Source organism: Thalia democratica, chromosome 1 (genome assembly GCF_965202585.1).
Source record: "Thalia democratica chromosome 1, ktThaDemo2.hap1.1, whole genome shotgun sequence".
In the NCBI taxonomy this organism is placed as follows: Eukaryota; Metazoa; Chordata; class Thaliacea; order Salpida; family Salpidae; genus Thalia; species Thalia democratica.
In genome coordinates, this window is record NC_139165.1 from 60,516,353 (window position 1) to 60,540,420 (window position 24,068).

Here is a 24,068-nt window from a genome sequence, read left to right on the forward strand (position 1 = left end):
CACTTAGCAAGGTAATGAACTTTTAATTATATAGTATATAAAAGCTTATACCTTGCTAAAAACTATATCATACACGTAGTAAAATTACTAGATATTGAGTTGATAAAAACTATTATTTAATTTATTGTTAACTTACAAAAAATATTAACTTAAAGTACTATTATAGGAAGGTTTTTGAACTGATTTATATACCATTTGCAACTTAATTAAGTTGCAAATGGTATATAAATTAACTTAAAGCATATTTAAAGTATAAAAATTTATAAAATATCTGAGTTCATAGTAGGTGTGACTTGATTGTTTAAGTAGTGTTATATTGTTTCTTGGAACACCCTTTTTCTGATGATTTTATTTGGAATCGCTTTAAGTGCACTTAATTAAAGTAATCAATTACTACTATTTACAAGTTTGTTTTTACTTTGGGTTTTAATAGAACATATCCTTCACCAAATGCTTTGGTCCACTTTGCTTTGTACTTTTAGCATTTGTTGTACGTCAAAATCTAAAAAGATGCAAGACTGTGTTTCTGCATATTCAGAAGCCCTTAACTTACATTGGACCAATGCATTTGGTGAAGGATATGTTCTATCAAAAACCAAAGTAAAAGAAAACTTGTTAATAGTAGTAATTGATAACTTTTTTTGTACATTTTAATTCCCATATATATTTTGATATTTCTATGGTATACCTTTTTTTGTCTATTGTTAAAGTTTGCCTCATGGTTTTGTTATCTTCTTTTAAATATTGTACTAGTGGATCCTACTTAAATTTATGTTGTATCTTCTATTTTTGTTGCGGCCTAGTTAATAAGGTTGCTAGCTAAGCGGTTGTTTAATTTGAATTTTTCGTTCCTGCAGTTGCAGGTTTTTCCTGTTTTTTTTTAGGTTTAGGTATATAGCAAAGTTTTTTAGTAAAGGTTTAGTAACTACAATAACAAACTGCTATGAGTTTAAAACTAAAAAGGTTTTGAAATGAAGCTTTTAAACGAGAGAATAAAAACATTTAATAAAGAAACCAACAAATCAAGTTTTAATCAATTTAAATGTAAAATACTTTGAAAACTTATACTAATAGTGATGTAAAAACGATAACAAACTTAAAGCTAACTTTAAACAAAACTTAATGTAAATAAATAATTATTGTTCAATGGGAGTTTTTCGTTCCTGCAGTTGCAGATTTTTTCGTTTCTTTTTTTTAGGTTTAGGTATATTATGTTGTTGTAATTAAGAATTCTTATTTGAATTTTTTTAAGCAACTGTACGATAGTTTTAATGTATTTATTTTAAATGTTTTGTGATATGGGTGGAATGTGTCGATGTGATTGGATCTAGCTCTATTTTCAAAACTAAGATTTAGGTCTTTTTTAAATTTAGTATCCGGTCGACTCCAGATCTTAAAAAAAGATCCGGATCATAGATCCCGAAGATCACTAATATTAATTTGATAACACGCATAACTTATGTATAAACTCTTGCTGACCGGAAACTAAACGTTACATATTACAAACAATTTTTTTTTGTATTTTAATTTTTAGTAGCAAAATGTTTGTAATAAAACTTTACAAATTTTTAATATATTTATTGTTACAAAAAGTCTTAAAACTATAGCAGTAAACATTTTGTTTATCACACGAAGTCATTATGAACCATTTAATATTAGTTTTTACAGTTTTAAGCAGACATCTTATGCTGCTACCATAAGCAGAGTTCTAAAAAACTTACATATACATTTATAATCAACAGTTAGAGCTATAATTTATCCTAGTTAATTAAATATCGTATACGGTAGAAAAACATAAAGTTTGTTGCTTTTCACAATACTTTATCACTAATAATTACACCTGAACATATAAATTACAACAATATATTTATATAAACTTATTTGTGTCCTACTTATCAATTTATTTAGAAGCGTCAAAAGAGTTCTGTAGTTTTGTGAATAAAAGCTTCTTATTATGTTTTTGATTTTGAACTACTTCAACAGCTGCATAACATAATACTAGAAACATTGTTATACTACCTTATAGCTAAAACTACATATAAAAAAGGTAGATCTGATGAAGAAAGTAGACGAATTCGTTATTAAGCAATACCGTCAAAAGTTCAAGAAAAGAAAACAGAGTAATCTTAATATGTCAAAGTCTTTTAATGTTGAATATATTATTACTTGCAGCAGGTAAAGTTAACGTTTAGATTTAAAAATATAGAAATATAACCAAAGAACAGTTCATATCTTACTTTTTTTAGATATATATTTTTTGTAAGTAGTTAAACTTGCGCGGAGTGTTACCTTGCTAAAGTAGGTTACATAGCAATTTAAATTCCGACAACTTAAATTCCGACAATTCAAATTCTTAAAAAAATATTTGAAAGACTATATCTCAAAAATTAATATAAACTTGAATAAAATAAAAAATACATATGTAGATCTTATAAGATGTAACGTTAAAAGGGGTTAAATCCTGGAGATCCTGATAAGCTAAGCTTATCGGAATATATACCAGAGATGTTTTTGTGTTAAAACTTTATTCCGACTAACGGCGTTTCACTGCTCTCAAATAAATTTAAGAACAGATCTACGGATTCTATAAGATATTAACACACATTAGAAAAAAAGCATGTTTAATTATGTACAGTGTTTATGTGGAATAAAAACATAAAATTATAAAATTGTCTACAAAAAATATAAATTTAATAAAAGCAAACGCTAACCTCAAAAAGTTCTAAGAGTAGGCAAGATTTTAAAATGAAAATTAAATTAAGTTGTGCAGAAATGACGATTCTACTTTAAATAACTCTGTCTACTTATGCACTTATTTATTTCACAACACTCACATTTACAATCACAAACACTTGCAAATTTAATACTTCATGTTTTTAAGCTGCATAAATTATTGACCAATTTTTTAAATTTATTATGACGTAACATTTCTGCACAACTCAATTTAATTTTCATTTTAAAAACTTGCCTATTCTTAGAGTTTTTTGAGGTTAGCGTTTGCTTTTATTAAATTTGTATTTTTTGTAGACAATTTTATAATTTTATGTTTTTATTCCACATAAACACTGTACATAATTAAACATGCTTTTTTTCTAATATGTGTTAATATTTTATAAACTCCGTAGATCTGTTCTTAAATTTATTTGAGAGCAGTTAAACGCCGTTAGTCTAAATAAAGTTTTAACACAAAAACATCTGTAGTATGTAGATCTTATTTAATATCTACAAGCCATTTTTTTTTCAAAATCTAAAATAATTTTTAAGATATTTTAAAACTACTAAAAATAACTATGTTTTTTACTTTATGTAAGCCATATCTCAAAAAATATTTAATGTCTCCAAAAAAGAAAAAAATGGCTTGTAGATATTAATATGACCTACATATTTATTTTTTATATTTGACAAATATACATATTACTTTTATGTTTGTGGCTGTTTCAATTTATTTTAAAGAATTTGAATTGTCGGAATTTGAATTGTCCAAATTTGAATAGTCGTGCAACCGCTAAAGTAACGCCTTTGTACGATACGTGTCTTGTTATAGTGTAAGCATTACCGCTTTCTCGCAAGAGAGAACTGTAAAAAAGATTTAGCTGCTGTTGCAAGACAGTGTTTTAAATATGAAATTTTATTATTCTTGTAAATTAATATTGTTGTACTGTATAATTTATAATTTTATATATTTAGTTTCTAGCACTAATTTTAATAATTTTTGCACAGTTTTATTTTTGAAAATGACTAACCTAAAGCCGAAACATCATTAAATCACTATGAAAATGTCGGGTAGGAGTTTAATATGCACGAAGGGACACTTTTGCACAAAGGGTCAAATATGTACGAAAATGCTTTTGCACGAAGACACTTTTGCACGGCGTCAATTTTGCACAAGTTAAAAAAAATGTCATTAATTTATTATTATTTTATTTACTTTCTATGTTAACCCTTACCCTCGGTCGGTACTTTGTAATTTCTATTTTTATGATTAATAGCTTTTAATAGGTATATGTACCTTTTTTCTATCACTGTTACCCCTTACCCTCGGTCGGTATTTTTTTTTCATTAGTTAATCTTTATATATATTTTTTCTTTTTTTTTACTCTCGTGCAAAAGTGACCCTTCGCTTAAAAGTGACTTCGTGCAAAAATGTCCTTCGTGCATATTTGAACCTTTGTGCCAGAATTTCTTTGTGCATATTACACCCGTTCCCGAAAATATCATCTGTATTTCCCTAAAATGGTTTTTGAAAGTTCAAATATACCAAATTGTATCTTAAATAGCATAAGTATTTATTTTTATTTGTATTCAATAATAAAAACATTATTTTTCATAGCACTTTGAGTTTATTTAGTTTAACTACAATTTGAGTTTATTAAGTTGTATTAAAAAAATAAGACTTAGTTTTTTGTAGGATAATTGTTTAAAATAATTAGTTAATGCTTGTTAATTTACTTACATTTACTTAATTTTACACTGACTATATTGTACTCACTATTAGTAATTAATTCATTATACTTATGACTTATATTTAGTAACTATCTATATTCATTTTCTTTATCTTCTACTCTTTTGCAGTACTTGTTTTTTATCAGAATTCCGTGGAAGTGCGTTGATTGTTTAAGACGGAAAGTTGTGCAAATTGTTGCTATCATTTTATTACCCAACGAACTTGTTTTGTTAGGGTCCTTAATAACAAACTATTTACAACTGATTTTTTTTGTATTTATGCTATTTTTTATAATTTTACTCAGACCTTATTTTTTTCTTATGTAAAATAAAATACTCACTTTTATTGTAAAAACTTTGTATATAAACATGGTTTTTTTAACAATTTTATTATATTTTTTAATATATATCTATCTACAACAGATGATCCTAAAATACGATATAGTTTACAAAATATTACCATAATAACTACATAATTAAGTTACAACTTTACTATTTTTACTTTTATTAATGTTGTTTTTTTTTATGCTGCTCAGCGATGAAAACACTTAAATAGTAAACGATTTAAAAGCCACTATAAAAAATTTGAAGTTAAAGAGTAAAATAAATAACTTGAACTTTGTCTTTCAGTCATGAGCTGATCTGAACAAGCCTATATTATTTCAATTAACTTTTCTTTAAAGTGAAATAAAGCTTAGAACCTGTTTTAGTTAGAGTATTTATATAATAATGTAAATATTTGTAAGAAAAATTTTATTACTTACATTATTGGTTATTATTATTATTGTTAAGAAAATTTTCCTTGATAATAATATTATTAGTTTTCTATATATAAGAGTAAAATATTTATTTACTTATATAAAAACAATAGATTAGGCAGCTGTTTCGTACATGAAATATAAACTTCATGTACTCCTCAGTAAGCTAAAGTTTATTACAGTTGTAAACAGAATTGTAGATTTTTAAATTTTTTATAATAATTATGACGTAGTAATACAGTTTATTTTACGTTTAGCTGAATTTGAAGAATACGCTGTGGTTGTTAATTTATGTATTTTAGAAAGTTTAAAACTGTTGGAAAAATGTTTTAAACTACTCCTGTTTGCGGCATGAATTTTATTTTGTTTTAATGTTTACTTAGTTCAGGGTTGCCACTTTACCTGAAAACCTGGAAAAACCTGGAATTCGACAATTTAGACAAAAATAACCTGGAAAAACCTGGAGTTTGAGAAATTTTGAAAAAATCATGGAAATATCTGGTAATTTGATCATAAAACCTGCAAAAACCTGGAATTTTTATTATTTTTTACATTATCAGTAGTAAAATTTCAGTTTGACACATAAATTCTATCATATAAATAAGATTTTTTTGTCATCATCAAAAATTTTTTTAATCAAAAAACACAATTAAAGTAACTTCACAGTAACTTCTTTTCAATGTTTTTATACTATTTCATACAGTTTCTTATATGTAAATTAAACTAAAACTAAAAATAAACCCAAAAATCTGTACTTTTAGAATCTGGAAGAAATTTGGAAAACCTTGAAAAAAATTTGAAAAAACGAGTGGCAACCCTGTTAGTTTTTAATTTTGCTAAGAAAGTATTTTTGGTAATGGATGCATATGTTTTGTCTTTCGCTTTTCTTGTTTAGTGTTATATTCTTATCTGATTTTTTGATTTAATTTTACCAAGTTACAAAATTTGCAGCCGAATTTAGTATTGAATTTTGATTTTGTCCTGTTTAATATTTCCTATTTAATTTTGTAGTCTGTATTGTTATCTTTTAAGTTCCATTTGTAGTTCGCTAGTTCCGTTGTATGTCTTTTGTTAATATTGTTGAATGATGATTTGTGGTTTCTGTATCTTTGTTTGAAACAATGTTAGTTATTTATTTTTTTAACAATGAAGTTTATATTTTATGTACGAAACAGCTGTCTAATCTATTGTTTTTATATAAGTAAATAAATATTTAGCTTCAATTTAATTTGTCGAGCACTATCGACCAGAACATTTTATAAAATCTTTAATAATAGTAAAACATACTTATTTTTATTTGTTGATCATTTAAAATTTTGTTAATTAATGTTCATGTTAACACGTCATGTTACAAGGTTGCCAAAAATCTGGAAAAACCTGTAATTTAAAACTATATATACATGTAAAGTAACGAAATTTCGATTAGATACAAAAAGTCTATCAGTGATATATAGTGATATATTTTTTATTTAAAAAACACATTTAAAGTAGCTTTACAGTATATTTTCAATGTTATTATACTATACCATTATACTGTTAACGATTTCTTTTTTAAATTATGTTTAATTTATACAAAAAATCGACCAAAAAATTTGTTTTTCAAAACCTGGAAGAAAATAAGGAAACCTGGAAAAAATTTACGAAAAACCTTTGGCAACCCTGATGTTTAAGTTAGTTTAAGTAAAACGTAAAAAAGTTTTATTAACTTACTAATAGAAAACTGAATCTTATCATCTGTAAACTAATTATCTGTAATATTTTTTAATAAAAACAAACCAAACTTAAATTGTTAAAATGTATTATTCCAGATCACAGTACGACGTTCGAAACTTTATAACAACAGCTTATTTTTGGCTTAGCAACAACTTAAGTTATAGTAGGCATCATTTAGAAAAAATTCCAAGTATAAAATTGAAAAACATCACCTCAAGTAGTCAGTTTTGTGAGTGTTTACATGAAATGACGACTACTGAACAGTTTACAATATCTACATTTAAAAAGAAGACAAAACAAAGGAGGGGGAAAACGTAATGTTTATCTTGTTAAGTTTCTTAAGAAATTTTAAAATAACTCATTTCAATATTTACGTTATAGTTTATATAAAATTTTAAGTTTCGTTATTAACTTTTTGTTTTGTTTGAAAGTACACTTTGAATCATGTTATGTAAGATAAAATTATGTCAAAAAACTACGGTTCTTCAACTTTATAATCTAATAAAATTACAACAATTAAAATCAATAGTGAAAAATAGTTAGTTTTAGTACGATTTTTTACTGATCATTTCAAGATCATTTAAGAATTTAATATTAATTAAATTTTTATTTAAAAAAAGTTATCTAATATGTGTAAGTTAAGTCGTTCAACTAGAAGTCTAACCAAAAGTTTTCCTATTAAAGTATTGCAACGAAAAAGTTTATTGTCTCACAAAATCTACTACTCCTTCACTTGTCTGATACAATGCAACATTACCGTCATGAAAGAGGTTTTTGTTTTACATCAACTCATATTCAGAGCGACAGAAATATAGGTTAGATAGTTTGTTTTGTAAATCTCTATTGTAATAGCATATTCAAAGTTTGATTACAAGAAGTTACTTTTCATTTTGTTATTTTTTCAAGTTATATCTTTAAACATCATAAATAAATGAGATATTTTTGGATAAAAATTTCAAAAAGGTAAGTTTTGAAATATGAAAAGTAGAGAAAAGGTATTTTTCTGATTTTTATACTAGGCTATTGAAGAGTCACTCTGTTTTCTTAACAACAGTTATTTGTTAATAACGAATAATCTAAAACAAAAGCCGATTTAATTTCAAATAGTTTATGATAAGCGACGTGTTTCACAATTCTCCATCCTCATCAGCAAATTTGAGGCAAAAATAAAGCTTTTTAAATATTATGAACAATATTTTTTTGTAGTATAATATAATCACATAAATGAAGATTGGTATGTGTCAGAAATACACCAGCGTCACTTTTGCACGAATTGAAAGTTTTGCACTTTAGTTAAACCAAAAAAGTCCAAATTAAAAATAAATTGGCAAAATATTTTTTTGTTTGTTTAAAAACAAAGTTTAATAAAATTAAAATTTTAAACTATGAAGGTTCTTGAAAAAAATAGATAAAGCTCATGCAAAAGTGACTACGTGCATTTGTGACTTGTTCCCCCACGAGATAGAGGAGGTAGGCAAGTGTAACGTAGTATTTTGTGAATAAGCCAAAGATTTTATAAAAATTAATTATCTGTGGTCGACATATCAAAACTTTTGACTAAATTATCTGAATTTAAATTAAAAATTATAGTTATTTTATTATGGGTATAATAATAAGCTGAATTTAGTTTTAAATAATCAAATAATTTTAAACCCTTTATTCATTTCACTAGATATTGGAGAATGTTGTATAAGTATTTACTTAGCTTTCATAACGTTTTGTTTCACATATTTCATCAGACTTGTAATTAGTTTCAGAATAAATTCGACATTAGAAAGACATTTGTTTATGATAAAATCATACTGAATTGAATCAACAATGCCTGTGATTAAATGCTGACTGGAAAGTTGCACATATGAGACACCAGATGTCGATACTTCTGTAGCTGCCTCTTTGCTTATCATACACAACTTATTTTAAGGAAAAAAGTTTATGTTTGTCAAGACACCCCATAATGTTCTACGCGACTTTAACTCTGGAGTTTTAGAAAAAGTTTAATTTTAAAACTCCTTGAATAATCCGAGGTACAGATCTAAAGATTTCCCTCTATCCCAATGAAGACTAATATTTGTCTATTTTTTCCTCAGGTTTTACTTCCGAAGCCTTAACTCAGGGTTTTTAAATGCTAACTGGAGAGTTGCACATATGAGATACCAGATGCCTCTTTGCTTATCATGCACAACAATTATCTACATTACTATATACTTTTATACAATATATATTTTATATACAATTATCTACATTACTTAATATCTACTTATCTACATTAATCAGGGTTGCTAAAAAACCTGGAATTTGAGAAATTTTGAAAAAAAAACCTGGAATTTTAAACAAAAATCACTAAAAAAATCTGGAATTTTTAATAATTTTAACATGTAAGTAGTAAAATTTCGTTTTGAAACAAAAAATCTATCATATAGATAAAAAAATATTGTCATCATCAAACATTTTTTTTATTAGAAAACACATTTAAAGTAGCTTCACAGTATTTTTTTAAATGTTTTTATACTAGTTAACACAGTTTCTTACCTTAAACTTAACTTCAAACTAAAAATAGACCGATAAACGTGTACTTTTTAAAGCCTGGAGGAAAGTTTGAAAAACTAGAGGAAATTTTCCAAAAACATTTGGCAACCCTAATTAATGCAAGTTCTTCAAAACCAAAGTCTCCAAAGATGGAATAGGGAAAGACTATAATGAAGAAGTATAAAACATATTTCTGTAAAAATGAACATTGTCTAAAGACAGCACAGAGATGAGATAGTCAGAAAAATATCGTCAATTGTACCAGTGTTGTGATGAAGATCTAGGCGATGCTATTCTAAAGGGACATGCAGATGTAGTAAATTTAAGTAAGCGAGAGCTTTTAAGTATGATCAAGCAGCTTGCTTGTTTCATTTGTTGTCCGACGATCAGACTTTTTTTAGTACAAAGCAGGATTTGACTGAAAACACTAGATCATTTGCTGCCCGTTTAAAGAGAAAAGCCAGTACATGCTCTTACACCAAAAAATGGCTTTAATAAAGTAATAGACTTCACAGATATAATCCTAAAAGATGTTATGGTGACTGGAGTAGCAGATGAGGATATTCTCAAGAGCTGCTAGGATGTGGAAGTCTAGATGAGAAAGATGTCAATGAGACAATCGGTTTTATTGAAGCAAAAGAGATGGCACGTGATGCAATGAAACAGTCTGCTATTACGGCCTCAGTTTCCTCATACAAAGACTTAAGAAAAACCATACAATAACCAAGTTGTAAAATAACTTGTAAGATGTTTAGTAAATCAACTGAAAAGTTTAATTGTAGCAGAAAATAAGAATTATATTGAGCGTTCTGCCTGTAAACAATGCTGGATAACATCCCATATTTTTTTTTATAACAAAGTGACAACAAATGTGCTAAAAAGACGAATGCACTTCTGATTGGTGGATTTTATACACAGCATTTTTATAACTTTCGTGGCCGAGGTTGTAGGAGAAATCTGTTCTAGCCGAAAAATGCGAAGAAAAAAAGAAGGTACAGAGACAGATAAAAGTACTTCAACACACTCAATGACGACGAAAACCGCTTATATCCTAAAGCAATTTTTGCCTACCTCCAATTGAACTTTTCCATAAGTTCCTTTTGAATCGATTGTCTGTAATTATTTTCATTTCAAATGGTGGTATTATTTTGTAGCTGCAGACAGACTTTCAGGTTGGGAAGAACAACAAAGAATCAAATTAGGTACAAATGAATCTGGTTCAAAAGGTCTATGTAAAGCTTTGCGTCATTTTTTGTCACTTTTGGTGTTCCAGTTTAGGTATCTTAAGATAATGGACCAGAGTTTTCTGCTAAAGTTACAAAAGATTTTTAAAAACGGTTTGGTATTTACCATCGCATGTCATCTGCATATCATCCTGTGTCAAACGGTAGGGCAGAACTAGGAGTAATGGCTTTTTAGCCATTCTTTTTGGAGAACGTTGTTCCAAATGAACTAGAAAACGACAGAATGTTACAAGCTTTAATTACGCAGAGAAATAAGCCTGATCCAGGATGCAAACTATCCTCTGCACAGATCTTATTGGGACAAAGTTTAAAGGAATCATTACCTTACGTGAGAAAGAGTGTTATGATTTACAATAACCCATATATCTCAAATATGTGGCGTGACGCATGGAGTAAAAAGGAAGAAGCTCTTAGATCTTGTTATGTTAGTTCACTCAAAATTTAAGTGAGCAGAGAAATTCATTGCAACCATTAAATTGCGGTGATCATGTTATGATACAAAACCAAACAGGTCCCAATTGGGGGAAAAAGGAGTGATAGTGGAATTAAAAGACTGTCACAAATATGTTGTTAAGGTTGATGGATCAGGTCGCTTAACTGCTCGAAATCGTAAGTTTGTAAGAAAATTTAACCCTCCTGGTTGCAAATCTCAAAGCAGTATCCCTTATATGAGAAAAGCAAACATACCACTGCAGAAGTTTGTCTATTCTGGTAAAAATGATAAAAGAGACTTTTGATTAAGAAAAGCGCTTCGAGAAGGTAATAAATGACAAAGCTGGAGATTAGTAATACTTGAGCAAGATTTGCAACGCAAAATCAGCTACCTTCCTTTCACCTGAGGACTTTCACCTGAGGACACCTGAGTTAGCATTCTCGAAATTAAACATTAAAAAAGTTTGAAACAGTTACATAACGATTCAAGTTCCAAATACCTAAGTTTTTATGATATTTTCTAGAAGCCATAGCTAACAAGTTAAACATTTAAAGTTGAAGAAAAATAAATACTTAAATTAGCGGGATACGTCTTTACAAACAAATTAATGGGCAACTTAATATAGTTATTATTAAATTTAATATATAGTTTTAAGTCCAAGTGTTAGTCTAAAATTGCAAAAATTCGTATACAAACCCTGAAATTATTGTAAAAAGTTTAAATATTAAAACTAATTTTATTACAACTTATTTGTCTTGGTTTGTAATCAATACATTTCAACTTAAGTGATCCGCACAATTATCAACAAAAATCCTCACGACGTTCTGCAACCTTGTTTCATACTCATTAAGACTCATTGGACAGACATAGTCCCGACGTATAATTGTATAAACTAAACGAGGTTAAATTATTTCGCGCTGAAGCGTACGTTTGTAGGTCAGCCAGAAAAAAATGATGCAATAAATTGATCACTTTTCTTTGACATTTTCAGTTTCAGTGTGAGATTAGCTTTGAGGCTAGTTTAGAGCCATTAACAGAGTTGCCAAAAAACCTGGAATACTGGAAAAATCTGAAATAACCTGGAATTTTAATAAGCATTTACATGTTTAATAATTAAGTTTAGATCAAATACTAAAAATCTACCATATGGAGTAATTCTTTTTTTTATTATTTATAATTTTGTTTATTTTAAAATTTGTTTAAAGTAGCATTTCAGTATCTTTTTAATGTTTTTCTTCAGTTTTTTACCTTAAATTTAATCTTAAAACAAACTAAAAACTTCTACTTTCAAAAACATGGTAGAAATTCAGAAAAATTTTAAAATTTTTCAAGAAACCTTTGGCAACCCTGTATTGACTTAGTAGAAAAGTCTAGATGTTTTACGCATCCTAACTGCCACTAATCTGAACCATTTGACCATCAACAACAATTCACACGATGTTCTGCAACCTGGTCTCGTAATCATTGGGACTCATCATCAATAATTAACAAAACATGTTTAATACGATCAAAAAATAGTTGACAAAAAACATATGTACTTAACTGATATTAAAAAAAGTTTTTATATTTCGATTCTAAATTAAAAAAAAACATTTACTTTATTTTTTTCAGATGCGCACTCTAAGAAAGTTTAAACTTTTTTGCTATAAATATTATATTATCTTCACTAATAAAATTACTTAAATCTTTATTTAATTCTATTTTTATGATCTGAGTCAGATCTTATCAAATTGTTGTTTTATCGTTGCAAAACACATGTTTATATACATACAAAAAATTGTTTATTAACAGAAACAACTGACTTAATGAAAATGGTTGATATGAATAGTTATTTGGACAATTATTTATGTCAGATAAACAAGTATCAAAAATTGACGTCATACTGTAATAACACTGTCAACTTTTTTGAAGGTGTGGCAGATACACATGGTTTGTTTAACTTTTATTGAGGTTGTGTAAACTTTTATATGTATATAGCTAAACTACGAAGATAAAAATGTTGCTATAAAATTTAAACTGTCGATTAATTTTTTTTTTTTGAATATAGCATATATATAAAATACAATTTTTGTTAATTTAAATACGTTGTATTATGTTGGTACGTTTGTATAATGTTGTATTTTATGAGTATCACGTTTGTATGTTCGATTAGTTTATATGTGGCAGTTAATTACAATTTTTGTTAGAAACAGGGTTGCCAAAAATCCTAGAATTTGACAATTTTGGCTAAAAAACCTGGAATTTGAGAGATTTTGAAAAAAAGACCTGAAAATCCTAAAGTCTTTAACAATTTTTACATGTTCAGTAGTAAAATTTCGATTTGACACAAAAAGTCTATCATATAAAATAAAAAAAATTGTCATCATCAAAAAATTTTCTATTAGAAAACACATTTAAAGCAGCTTTACAAGATCTTTTCAATGTTTTTCTACTATTTAATACCGTTTCTTACCTTTAACTTAACTTTATACTAAAATATATATCCAAAACTATGTACTTTTAAAAACCTTGAAAAATTTTGAAAATCTGGAGAAAATTTGCCAAAAACAAACCTGTATGTAGAAATTAGCAAAGCTGTAACATAATGTTTTGAGATTAGATTAGAACTTTGAATATAAATTGTTCTTAAAAACATTATTATGATAAAAAACGACTAAGTTTAAAACGTTTTAAGTATTCTGGTTTTTTGAAATTAGACAGCTTTTTTAACTTATTTTTACCATAGCTAGTATTAATATGATAGTTTAAAGTATGAATTATGTGTTATCTTAATAGAACACAATGATAAAAATTAAATTTTGAGCTGTATTTGGTTTTGTAAAAAGGTTTCAAATACAAACGTATTTACCACAAATTTTGGTTTTTAGTTTTCTTATAAATTTTACAATGTATCTATTTTTTTTGTTTATTGAGCTATAGACTTCAAGTTTTTAAGTATCATATTAATTAGTTAACATTATTTTAGATTGGATTTTTGAAAGTACCAAGAAATAAAAATTTCAAATATAAAAAGTACAGTAACCTCTCGGATCTTTAAGCACTCGTGACGTTACGCACTCTCGTTTAGTTACGCATTTTAGAGTTTGGAAAATTAAAAAAAAAAATTTATTTATTTATTTGTTATTGCAGAAATTACGTATATTGTTTATTTTTTATTTTAAATATATTTTTTAATGCTAACTCACCTCTCTATATATTTAGACTTTGTAAACTTATGTTTCGTGTCTAATTGTTAAACATTTAATTATATTTAAGTATATCAGAAATTTTGTTAACAATATGAGATTAAATAAAAATACTTAAAAAAACCTGACTGTGTTAAATATTGTAAGTAAAACAAAATAATGAGAGTTTAAAACACAAATAAAAAATACAGAAATCTTACCCTATATATGAATAAACATCTAAAAAAGAAATCTAATGAAACATCCTATCAAAAAGTAGCAGTTAAACTTAATAAATATAGAGCTTACAATTAACACAAATATCAATTTATTGTTATTATTGTTATTAAAATTAGTAAAATTTTTCTACATTTATTATTTTAAATAAATTAAAATATTTTTTTTTATTATGTATAGTTATATCTTTTATTTTTATATTTGTAGATAAAGTAAACACATTGTTAATAGTGGGAAAGTCTTCATTCTGCTTTTAACTAGAAGCAATATTAAAAAAACAGCCATCATAGTAAGTATTTTTGGTACCTCTCGTATCTTTACGATCTCTCATATCTTTACGCACTTTTTCTGAGGACACAATGTGCGTAAATAAGCCAGAGGTTACTGTATAAATAGATTTATGCAAATTTTATATTTTATTCGCGACCGGTTTCGGTAGCAAGAGATTGCGACCTTTTCAAGCAACAATAAAATATGAAACTGCATATATTATATATAATATGCATATATAATAAAATATAAACTGCAGTTTCATATTTTATTTTTGCTTGAAAAGGTCGCAATCTCTTGCCACCGAAACCGGTCGCGAATAAAATATAAAATTTGCATAAATCTATTTATATAAGCTCTTTACATCCCAGTAAATTGAGCATTCTTTTTTAGTTAAGGCAAATAACTATACAAATATAAAAAGTAATAAAAAAGTAGTTTTATAAAATAAAAAAAAAATCCGCAAGGTGAATGATTTACATAGTAATTACGAACTTACTTTAAGAAATAAAAAGAATATTTGTTAAGAATGAAAGAAGAAATAATTTTAGCAAAATAGTTATTTTCGCATTTTTAATTTGCGCCTTTTATAAAGAGCCTATTTAACTCACTAACTTTGATTTAATTAAATTGTAAAATTTCTTTAAAATTTAAGCGGAAAAGAATGTCTGATAGCTAAGAAAACACTCTAAAAACTAAGATCGTCTAGTAAAAACAACATGAACCCCTTTTGCCTTAATACCAAAACTTCAGCTTTTTAACCTTAAACAACACTCCACCCTTGTGCGACCAAGGGTTAAATCAATCAGGAGACGTTGCTAGCTCTTATCTAGAAAATCCAGTATTCAAAGAAAAACATCCAGTAGAAAACATGGAACATTTAGTGATAAACAAGAAAAGTTTGGAAGATCCGATGTTTGTTAAGGCAGAACCAGAGGTCAAATTGGAACATCCAATGGTAGAAGTGTAAGATCCAGTGGTCAATATGGAAGACGTTATAAAGGACAAGTAACATGTAAACATTGAAATAAGTTTTGATAGCTGCTTACTAGGAGAATACATATACATCCCAAGGGAGCAAGTCACAAATGCACAGAGCGTCAACTTGCATGAGCGCCACTTTTGATCGAGCTTAAGCTTTAAACAAGTTGTTCTTTAATATAGATTTCCAATCGATTAGAAAAATATTTTGCTAATTAATTTTCTAATTAGACTTTTCTGATAAATCTTTGACCATTTGTGTAAAATAGAAGTTTCCTGCATTTCTGACACCTACCCAAATTCCCAAAATTAGTCCTTAAAGCAACACGGATTATATTGATGAAAATAAAAGTAAAAGTACTTTCCAGCTTGCCTTACGTGTGATGATTGCCAAAAAGAATACAGATATCCTAAAAGGTTGGATATACATCAAAAGTTCTGCATGATAACGCAAAATGTATTAAATGACTTTCAGGAGAGAAAAGGAACTAGTCAGCAATATTAATGACGAAATATACCTTATGGACGTATTGGAGCGCAAAGGCGTCATTTTCTGCCTGCAAGGGCCGGGACGGAAGTTTTTGACACGTATTCCCTGAATTACAACCTCATATTAAAGAAGAAGCCCAATCATGTGACGCACTTAAGTGTTGGAGTGTGCCGATGGCATGTTGTATTTTGTAGTGTTTAGAAAGAGTTTATTTGAAAACTAAAAGTAGATACAAAAATAAACATTCTCTAAAGTTTTATAAGACTAGTTGCCAAATAAATAAATACAGTACTTTTTCAAAAAGATTTTATATTCTTTTGAATACCTATTTATCGGCGTTTATCTTTCTCATATGACTTAGTTAATAAAATTTGCTGTGTTGTTTGTTATTTCGATGTTGTTACGGCTTATCTCGACTCAAGTCGATTTAAGTCTAGTGAAAAAGAATGCCTACTTCGTAAAGTGAAGAAAATATACGCCGTCTAGTGAACAAGAATATATCTACATCATCAAGTAAAAACAAAGTATCTACGTTGTCAAGCGACCAGGACAGTTAGTTTGTATTTAATCGACTCTAAGAAACAAACGGCGTGAGTTCCTTTGTATAAATTAGTTCGTCGAAACTGTTGTTGTATCTCTATCTTTACTTTTTTAAATGATTTCATAGTTGTATAGTTATTTATAACAGTTATAACTATCAATTACACTTTTAATAATTAGAAATGTTGTTAATAAACTACCTGACAACAATACTAAGAGCTAGTTATACATTATTTAATATTATAAGTTACTAGTACGTAAGACAAACATTATTTGTATTTTTAGTATTGTAAGCTGCCCGTAAGTAAGGAACGCAGTTAAGTTAATTGTTTGAGGACTACATTATATAAGCGTACAGTATACTTAACCCCATATATACCTAGTGTTTATAGGACCAACATGGAAAATTAAAACTTAAAAATTAAAGCAAATACAACAACTCTCTTCTACAAATACCGCATTCATGTAGCAAACAATAAGATAAGACAAAAAGAAATCTTTTAAAAGCAAAATTTGCAGCTAGTTGTTTGCAGAAAAGAAGTCGATTGAAAGTCACAAGAAAACGCACATCAAAAATGGCATTAAAAGCTGCAGCTTGTAAACAGGCTAACAAAGCAAAGTATTGACCTAAATTTGAGTTTATTAAAAATGCTGAAGATGCAATGGGTAAAATGGATCAGAAGCCCATTATTTCAGGAAGTTTCAGGTTAAAACTGCTGTTTGTGATAGAAAAAATATTCGCCAAATGAAAAAAATAAGCTATGAATCATCAAGCCGCCGAGGCTATAGACCAGGAAGTCGGAAAATTGCGGCCCTTGTCAGGGTCGTGTCTAGACTTTTTTCAAAGGGGGTTCACAATTTTTTTTGTTCTTAATTTGCCGCTTAAGTAGCATTTTTTAGGTATGCACTGCCACTTAAGTAGGCAGTATTTAACCGAATAACTCTGTGTTTTTTTTTTTCTGCTCAGAAATTTATTATACTTTTTTATTTATTATACTGTATTTAATTTAGATAGAAAAACTACAAAATCTAGAAAAAAATTATGAATTTACAAATTGTATATCAAATTTTAAATCTGTTATTTAAAACAAAAATATTAAAAACATGACTAACTTACTCTACAAACAATTAACCTTTTTATCTGGAAAAAATATTATAAAATAATTAAAACTATAATAAGTTTCTATAAAATAATTCATTTAAATGTTAGTATAGATGGAGTTCTTACAAGTTTTAAACTCTTTACATTTATATATCTTTTTATAATAAAAATATTTTTTACTAGTAATTTAATCTATAAAAATATGAAATTTGACTAAAACAAATGTTTTCAACTCAGAAAAGAATTAACTTTGTGGCCAACACATTTACAAAATTAAAACAACTTAAATAAAAATTCAAATTCCACTTATAAAAAATATTTAGACTTATACAATTTTACAAGTCTTATACAGCTTTTTGGCCAACGGATATACACAAATAAAACAACTTAATTAAATGTGTTAAAATACCATTAAATGATAAAAGAATAAATTGCTAGGTGGTGTAGTTGTCTAAAGATGATTTTGAAGACTCTCTGAATTGAACTTTTCAAGGTTTAAACCCAGTTGGTTGACACATAAACAAAAAAAATGTTTAAGTACAATCTACAAACACAAAATTTTAAATAACAACAAAACACAAAATTACTATATACAATAAACTAAGTAAAATATAAATTTAGTGATTATATTTGACATTTTTTAAGTAAAATTGTACTAGTTCAAAAACAATACTTAATAAAAGGTTATTTAAACAAAGAAACAATTTACAATAGGAACTAAGAGCGTCTTAGTAAAAAAGTTTCCTAGAAAAGAAATGCTACTTTAAAACTATTACCTATTATGACGTCACAATTAAAATTTTATTTAAAGTCTATTTCAGCTGGGAAAAAACGAGCATTTTTTTCTTAAGGAAACTTTTTAATCTTTCAGTGTTATAAATTCAACATTCATTATCCAAAATTTATCAAATAACCAAAACATAGTCAATAAACAATGTTTTAAGTGATATTCTAAGAATCTTTTTTTCTTTTCTTTTTTTTCAGGGGGTTAACAGGAAACAGGAAACCAGTCAAAACACGCCCCTGGCCCTTGTCACATTCGGACCGCAAGCATGTTTTTGTTTTAAATTGTATGTGGCAAATAAAAGGTAAAGCTTCTGGCCTGCAAACACTAAAATAAACAAAAAATTGAAACTTACACTAGATATTCTGAGATTCAAAATGAAGATTAAAAAATCTTAGGTACATTTCATGGAAAATTTAAACTTGCTCGAGATATTTCAGGTCTTTACGGAGAGTATTACAACTGCAGTCTGCAAACATTTTTATTTTCAAAATTTAGCCCACGACCACAAATTGCCTGACGACCCCTGCTATGTACGATTGCGTTTTTAAAACTACATAGATACACAAACCTATTTGCTAAAGTCACTATTCGTCCTCATCCAGGGAAATGCGACCCAGTCCAAGATATTAAAGCAGTAGCAGCAAATATTATGACAAACATAACAGGTATAAGCATTATAGTAGAAGCAGGTAAAATGAATCATAAGCATTATATTAGGAGTAGGCGACGTACAGCCCGTTAAGTTAAATAATCGACCGGCTAATTCTATAGACTTTATGTGAAATCCGATCCGCAAGCATGTAAATCTTACCTGCTGAACTAAATATTGAAACTTATACTAGACATTCAGGGATTTGAATTGAAGAGAAAAAGATCTTATGTACAATTTATAGGAAATTTGAAATTTACTCTAGATATAGTAAAAAAAAAGTCACATAGAAATAGTATTTTGTTGAAATGAATTAGATAATTGAGTAAATATTGTAAATTTTATTAAATTATTAAATAGAAGTTCTCCAGCCCGCTAAGAACATTCTTGCCCTTTCTACGTTGTATGGTAACTTTGGAAATATGTTCTTTTATTAGTTTCATGATTCTCAATTATAGGATGTTGGTGATCATTCCAACAATGCCCTTACTGGTCACCCAATTACAATTCAAATAGAAGAAAAGCACGTTCCTGTTTCTGGTAGTTCCGAGAAAAAGTTATGTGCCACTTGCCTAATTATCAAACGCACCAGGGAGGTTTGAACTTTTAGTAAACAGTATAAGAAAGACGATGAGAATTCCAAATTGACCAGAATAGGCTTAGAACGGACTACTAGACAATTTATTTTTATGAGCGTATTTAAAAAGTTTATTTATTAAGATACTTGCTTTAAATGTTTTAAATTTAGCAATGGTAAAGTTTAATTAATATTTGTAGAATTTAAATATAAAATTCAAACGTTCCCTCTAAAAAGAGATTAGTTTTTGCGTTTTCAATGAGCTAGGGGTGATGTAGAGTTATGTAGCTATTGTATCGTGTTTCATTAACTATTGTTATCTCTACAGATCGTTCACTATTAAATGTTAGATAGACTTAACAAATTAATTTAAGATTTTTCTTCAATCAGTTAAAAAAAAAAACAATAATGTTCTTGGAAAAAAATATAGTTTAATTATTTTTTCAAACTTCTCTAAATAAAAAACAGAAACTGAAGAATCAAAATGGGCAAATTATCGCTTATCAGCAGAAATAAGGGCAAGCATGCAGTATTTTTTTGTTGGAAATATGAATAAAACTACTAACTTCAGTATTTCATTTCAAAATTCTTGCTTTTCAAATAAAATATTGTTAGTTTTGTTAATACGCAAGCTTAAGGCAATTTTAGAACCATGGTTGCCAAAAACCACTAAAAAGCTTGGAAAAACCTGGAATTTTAAACAATTTAAAAATGTTAAATACTAAAATTTTAATTTAACACGAAAAACTACTATAGAGATGTTTTTTTTGTCATCATCAAATTTTTTTTTATTAAAAAAATTAAAAAAGCTTTACAATATCTTTTCAAAGTTGTTATACTACTTAGCACAGTTTTTAACGTTAAACTTGGAATTAAACTAAAAAGAGACTCAAAAACATGTACTTTTAAAATCCTGGAAGATATTCAAAAAATAAGGCAAAATTTTCACAAAAAAAATTGGCAGCCCTGTAGAACACAACTTATTTAAAGTTATAAACAGTACAAAAATAGTGATAAAAACGTGTTAATATTAAAAATTTAAAATTAATCGTTTTCTAATAGAGATCCTAGCAAAGCAAGTTCCCCAGAGTATATAATAACAATTTTTCACAGTACACTTTCTTTATTAAACTAACATATGTTGGTGTAAAACGGTGCTCTGTAAAAATATATATACTGTAAAAAAAGACTAAAAACTTGAGTATAGGTGTACATTTGTGTTTACTTAAGATTAGCATAATTATTAAAGATAAATAATTAGTAATAGATACAATATATAATGTTAAATCCGACTTTATTAAACTGTATAATATTTGTAATGACCAAATGTAAATTATAATAAAAGTAAAGTTAAATACAAATTAAAATGAATTTATTCTTTCAAAAATTTGTTTTACAAAATAAGTTTCGGTCAAAGACCTAGTCAGTGCTTAAATAAATCTGAAAAAGATATGTAACAAATTAACATAACAAATTAAAATAACAAACCAAAATATAAACTACTTACATGCAATTCAAATAGGTTCTATAAGGTATACAAAATACATTAATCCTTAAAAATAATATATAGTTTTATAACAGTCGGATTTTACAGAATATATTATGTTTGGTATTATATATATATTATTTACGTATAACAATTATCAGGGTTGCTACATGGTCAAAAAATCAGGAAAAGTCAGGAAAACTTTTTTAAATGACAAAAGTCAGGAAAATATGGGGGTTTTTAAAAAAAAGTCATGAAAAGTCAGTAAATTTGACAAAATTAGAAAAAAAAACAGATTTTGTCAGTTTAAATTTACAAAATTCCTTATTTTCCAAAGCCTTCAAATAGTAAAAACTTAATTAAAAATCCTTTAAAGCCAGAAAAAAATTCCAAAATTTTCCTAGAAATCTACAAAGTTATTCAATTTCTAATGCCTTTATTAGGTATAAATTAGTAAAATATCCTTTAAAAAACTGCAAAATTTTTCTAGTAATATATTGAAGAAGTACCCTACTTTAACAAGCAAATTTTGTAAGTTTTTTAGTATTGATGATCTTTAGCAAGGACACTTCCATAGTAAAACTGTGATATATACACAAAAGTTTAAATGCAAATGGTGTTCATGTACTATGTCACTGTCAAATATGGGAAGAAAAGCAATCACTGTACATATGAATGGAGGTGGACATAGAAATAAAAGGCCAGGAGTTCACCGAATCTAATAATTTTTCTATAATGCTGTATCAAGCTCCAGTGGGGTAAGTGGTGAGAGCAGCGGCAGAGTAGCAAGTTGTGAGAGCAGTGATGTAAGCCCATCAATAGGTTCGGCAAGTAAGTCACAAACCACAACCGCTGAGATTTTATGTGCATTACACACTGTCAAGCACAATTGCTCAGCTAGTTCGTGTAACAAGCTGGCGGAGCTGAACAAAAAATGTTTCCTGACAGTGCAATAGCACAGCCATGTTAGATGGCCCGAACAAAATTATCATACATGTTAAATTTTGGCCTTGGACCACATTTCGAAAACATCTTGCTCGAATAATAATGAAAAAGCGGTGTTTATAACGTAAGAATATAAGTATTTTGCTAATAGAGCTTTTTATTGCAAATACATCAATCATAAACAGATGGTTCAAGTGATGTATTGGAAGCTTGATGATTGAATTCATCAAAAAAAAAATATTTTTTTCACCTGTATTAAAATTAGATTAAAAGCTTTATATAGTTTCAAGTGTTAGATTATGCATTTTAGAATAAGTTTAAATTAAGAGTACGATTAAGAAAAGTCAGGAATTTTTTTTCAGGGTGATTTGTGGCAACTATGAATTATGCTTATCTTTAGTAAACATACATATACAGCTACTTTAGCTTCTACTATTTTCTTACAGTATTTTTTTTATATACAGCTCCGTTGCTAACTTGTTAAAACACAGAAACATGTATTAGTTTAATGAAGAAAGATTATTGTGGAAATTTGTTATGATAAAAACCTGTATGCATGTTTTTTTAGTAAGTATAAGTTTTGAAATAATAATATAACTTTTTAAAACTCTAAAACAAACAGAAAAAGTTTTTAGCTTCTTCTGATAATTGTTACTTTAAAAAAAATGTTAAGTATTCAACATAATAATATTTTGTTACGATAATTTTTCTACTTATTAGTCTTATTATTTAAAATGATTATGAATAAATGAATTATATCCTTAACCTTAAACAAAAAGTTCAGAATATTTCAAACGAAATACATAGGCTCGATTATTAAATAAATTTTAAAGCATTTTTCAAATTGGTAACAGGTTTAGTATCTACGAGTATAAATTATAGTATACGAATTATATTAATATAAAAATAATATTCTATTTTAATAGATTTGCTGTTTGTAAACATCTAATTACCTAGAATATTCGACTAAAAACGTAAAATTTTAACTTAAATCTCTTTGCTCAACGTTAGTTGTATAAAAAATGTTTTTATAAAAGTTTACTTAAAAGCAGCTAATGAAATTAGTTATGCATTTAAATCATTTTTAATTAAAAAATACTTATCTACATTATAATGTTAACAAATTATATATTATCCTTCTTTTATTACACTAACACATGTTTCTGTGTGTGTTAACGGATTAACACACTTCAACGGAGCTCTATAAAACAATAAATACTGTAAGGAAAGTATAGAAGCTAAAGTAGGTCTATACATGTGTCCATTAAAAATAAAAATAGTTGCTGTAGATTTTATAGGTTAATGGTTAATAATAGACAAAATACTTAATGTTAAGTCCGACTGTTTTAAAAATATATGATATTTGTAATTATTAATTTTAAATTAAAGAAATTTATATAAAAGTATTATGTTTTTGAATAGTTATCTACATTATAATGACGTGTGTTCAGATGATAGTAGTAAAAGCAAGACTTTAAATACGAGAAGCTACCACACAGAAGTTTTACCAGTATTGAAAAACATTTGTGATCTTGAAGATAAGAGAAAGTCATTAAAAAAACACAGAAGGTTATTTTATTTACATAGTTTAAACATCAAAATATTTAAGTTAATTTTTGCTAATAGGATGGTTTGAAAAGTGTTCTAGTATGTCTAAAAAATACTTAAGAACAAAAAATACTTGTTTTAAAGATCTAAAATTTAATTACTTTAATTGATTACA

At 27.1% G+C, this 24,068-nt stretch overlaps 1 protein-coding gene across 1 annotated transcript in view; it reads left to right on the forward strand.

Moving 5' to 3' along the window:
* Positions 1 to 24,068, forward strand: part of LOC145837884 (uncharacterized) — a 47,554-nt gene that overhangs the window by 19,073 nt on the left and 4,413 nt on the right. Inside the window, exons 8-13 of the mRNA XM_082945370.1 lie at positions 2,048 to 2,175; positions 7,010 to 7,228; positions 7,599 to 7,729; positions 12,909 to 13,046; positions 20,383 to 20,524; positions 23,768 to 23,914. Coding sequence (XP_082801496.1) covers positions 2,048 to 2,175; positions 7,010 to 7,228; positions 7,599 to 7,729; positions 12,909 to 13,046; positions 20,383 to 20,524; positions 23,768 to 23,914 — 905 coding nt within the window. The remainder of the gene's footprint in view (positions 1 to 2,047; positions 2,176 to 7,009; positions 7,229 to 7,598; positions 7,730 to 12,908; positions 13,047 to 20,382; positions 20,525 to 23,767; positions 23,915 to 24,068) is intronic.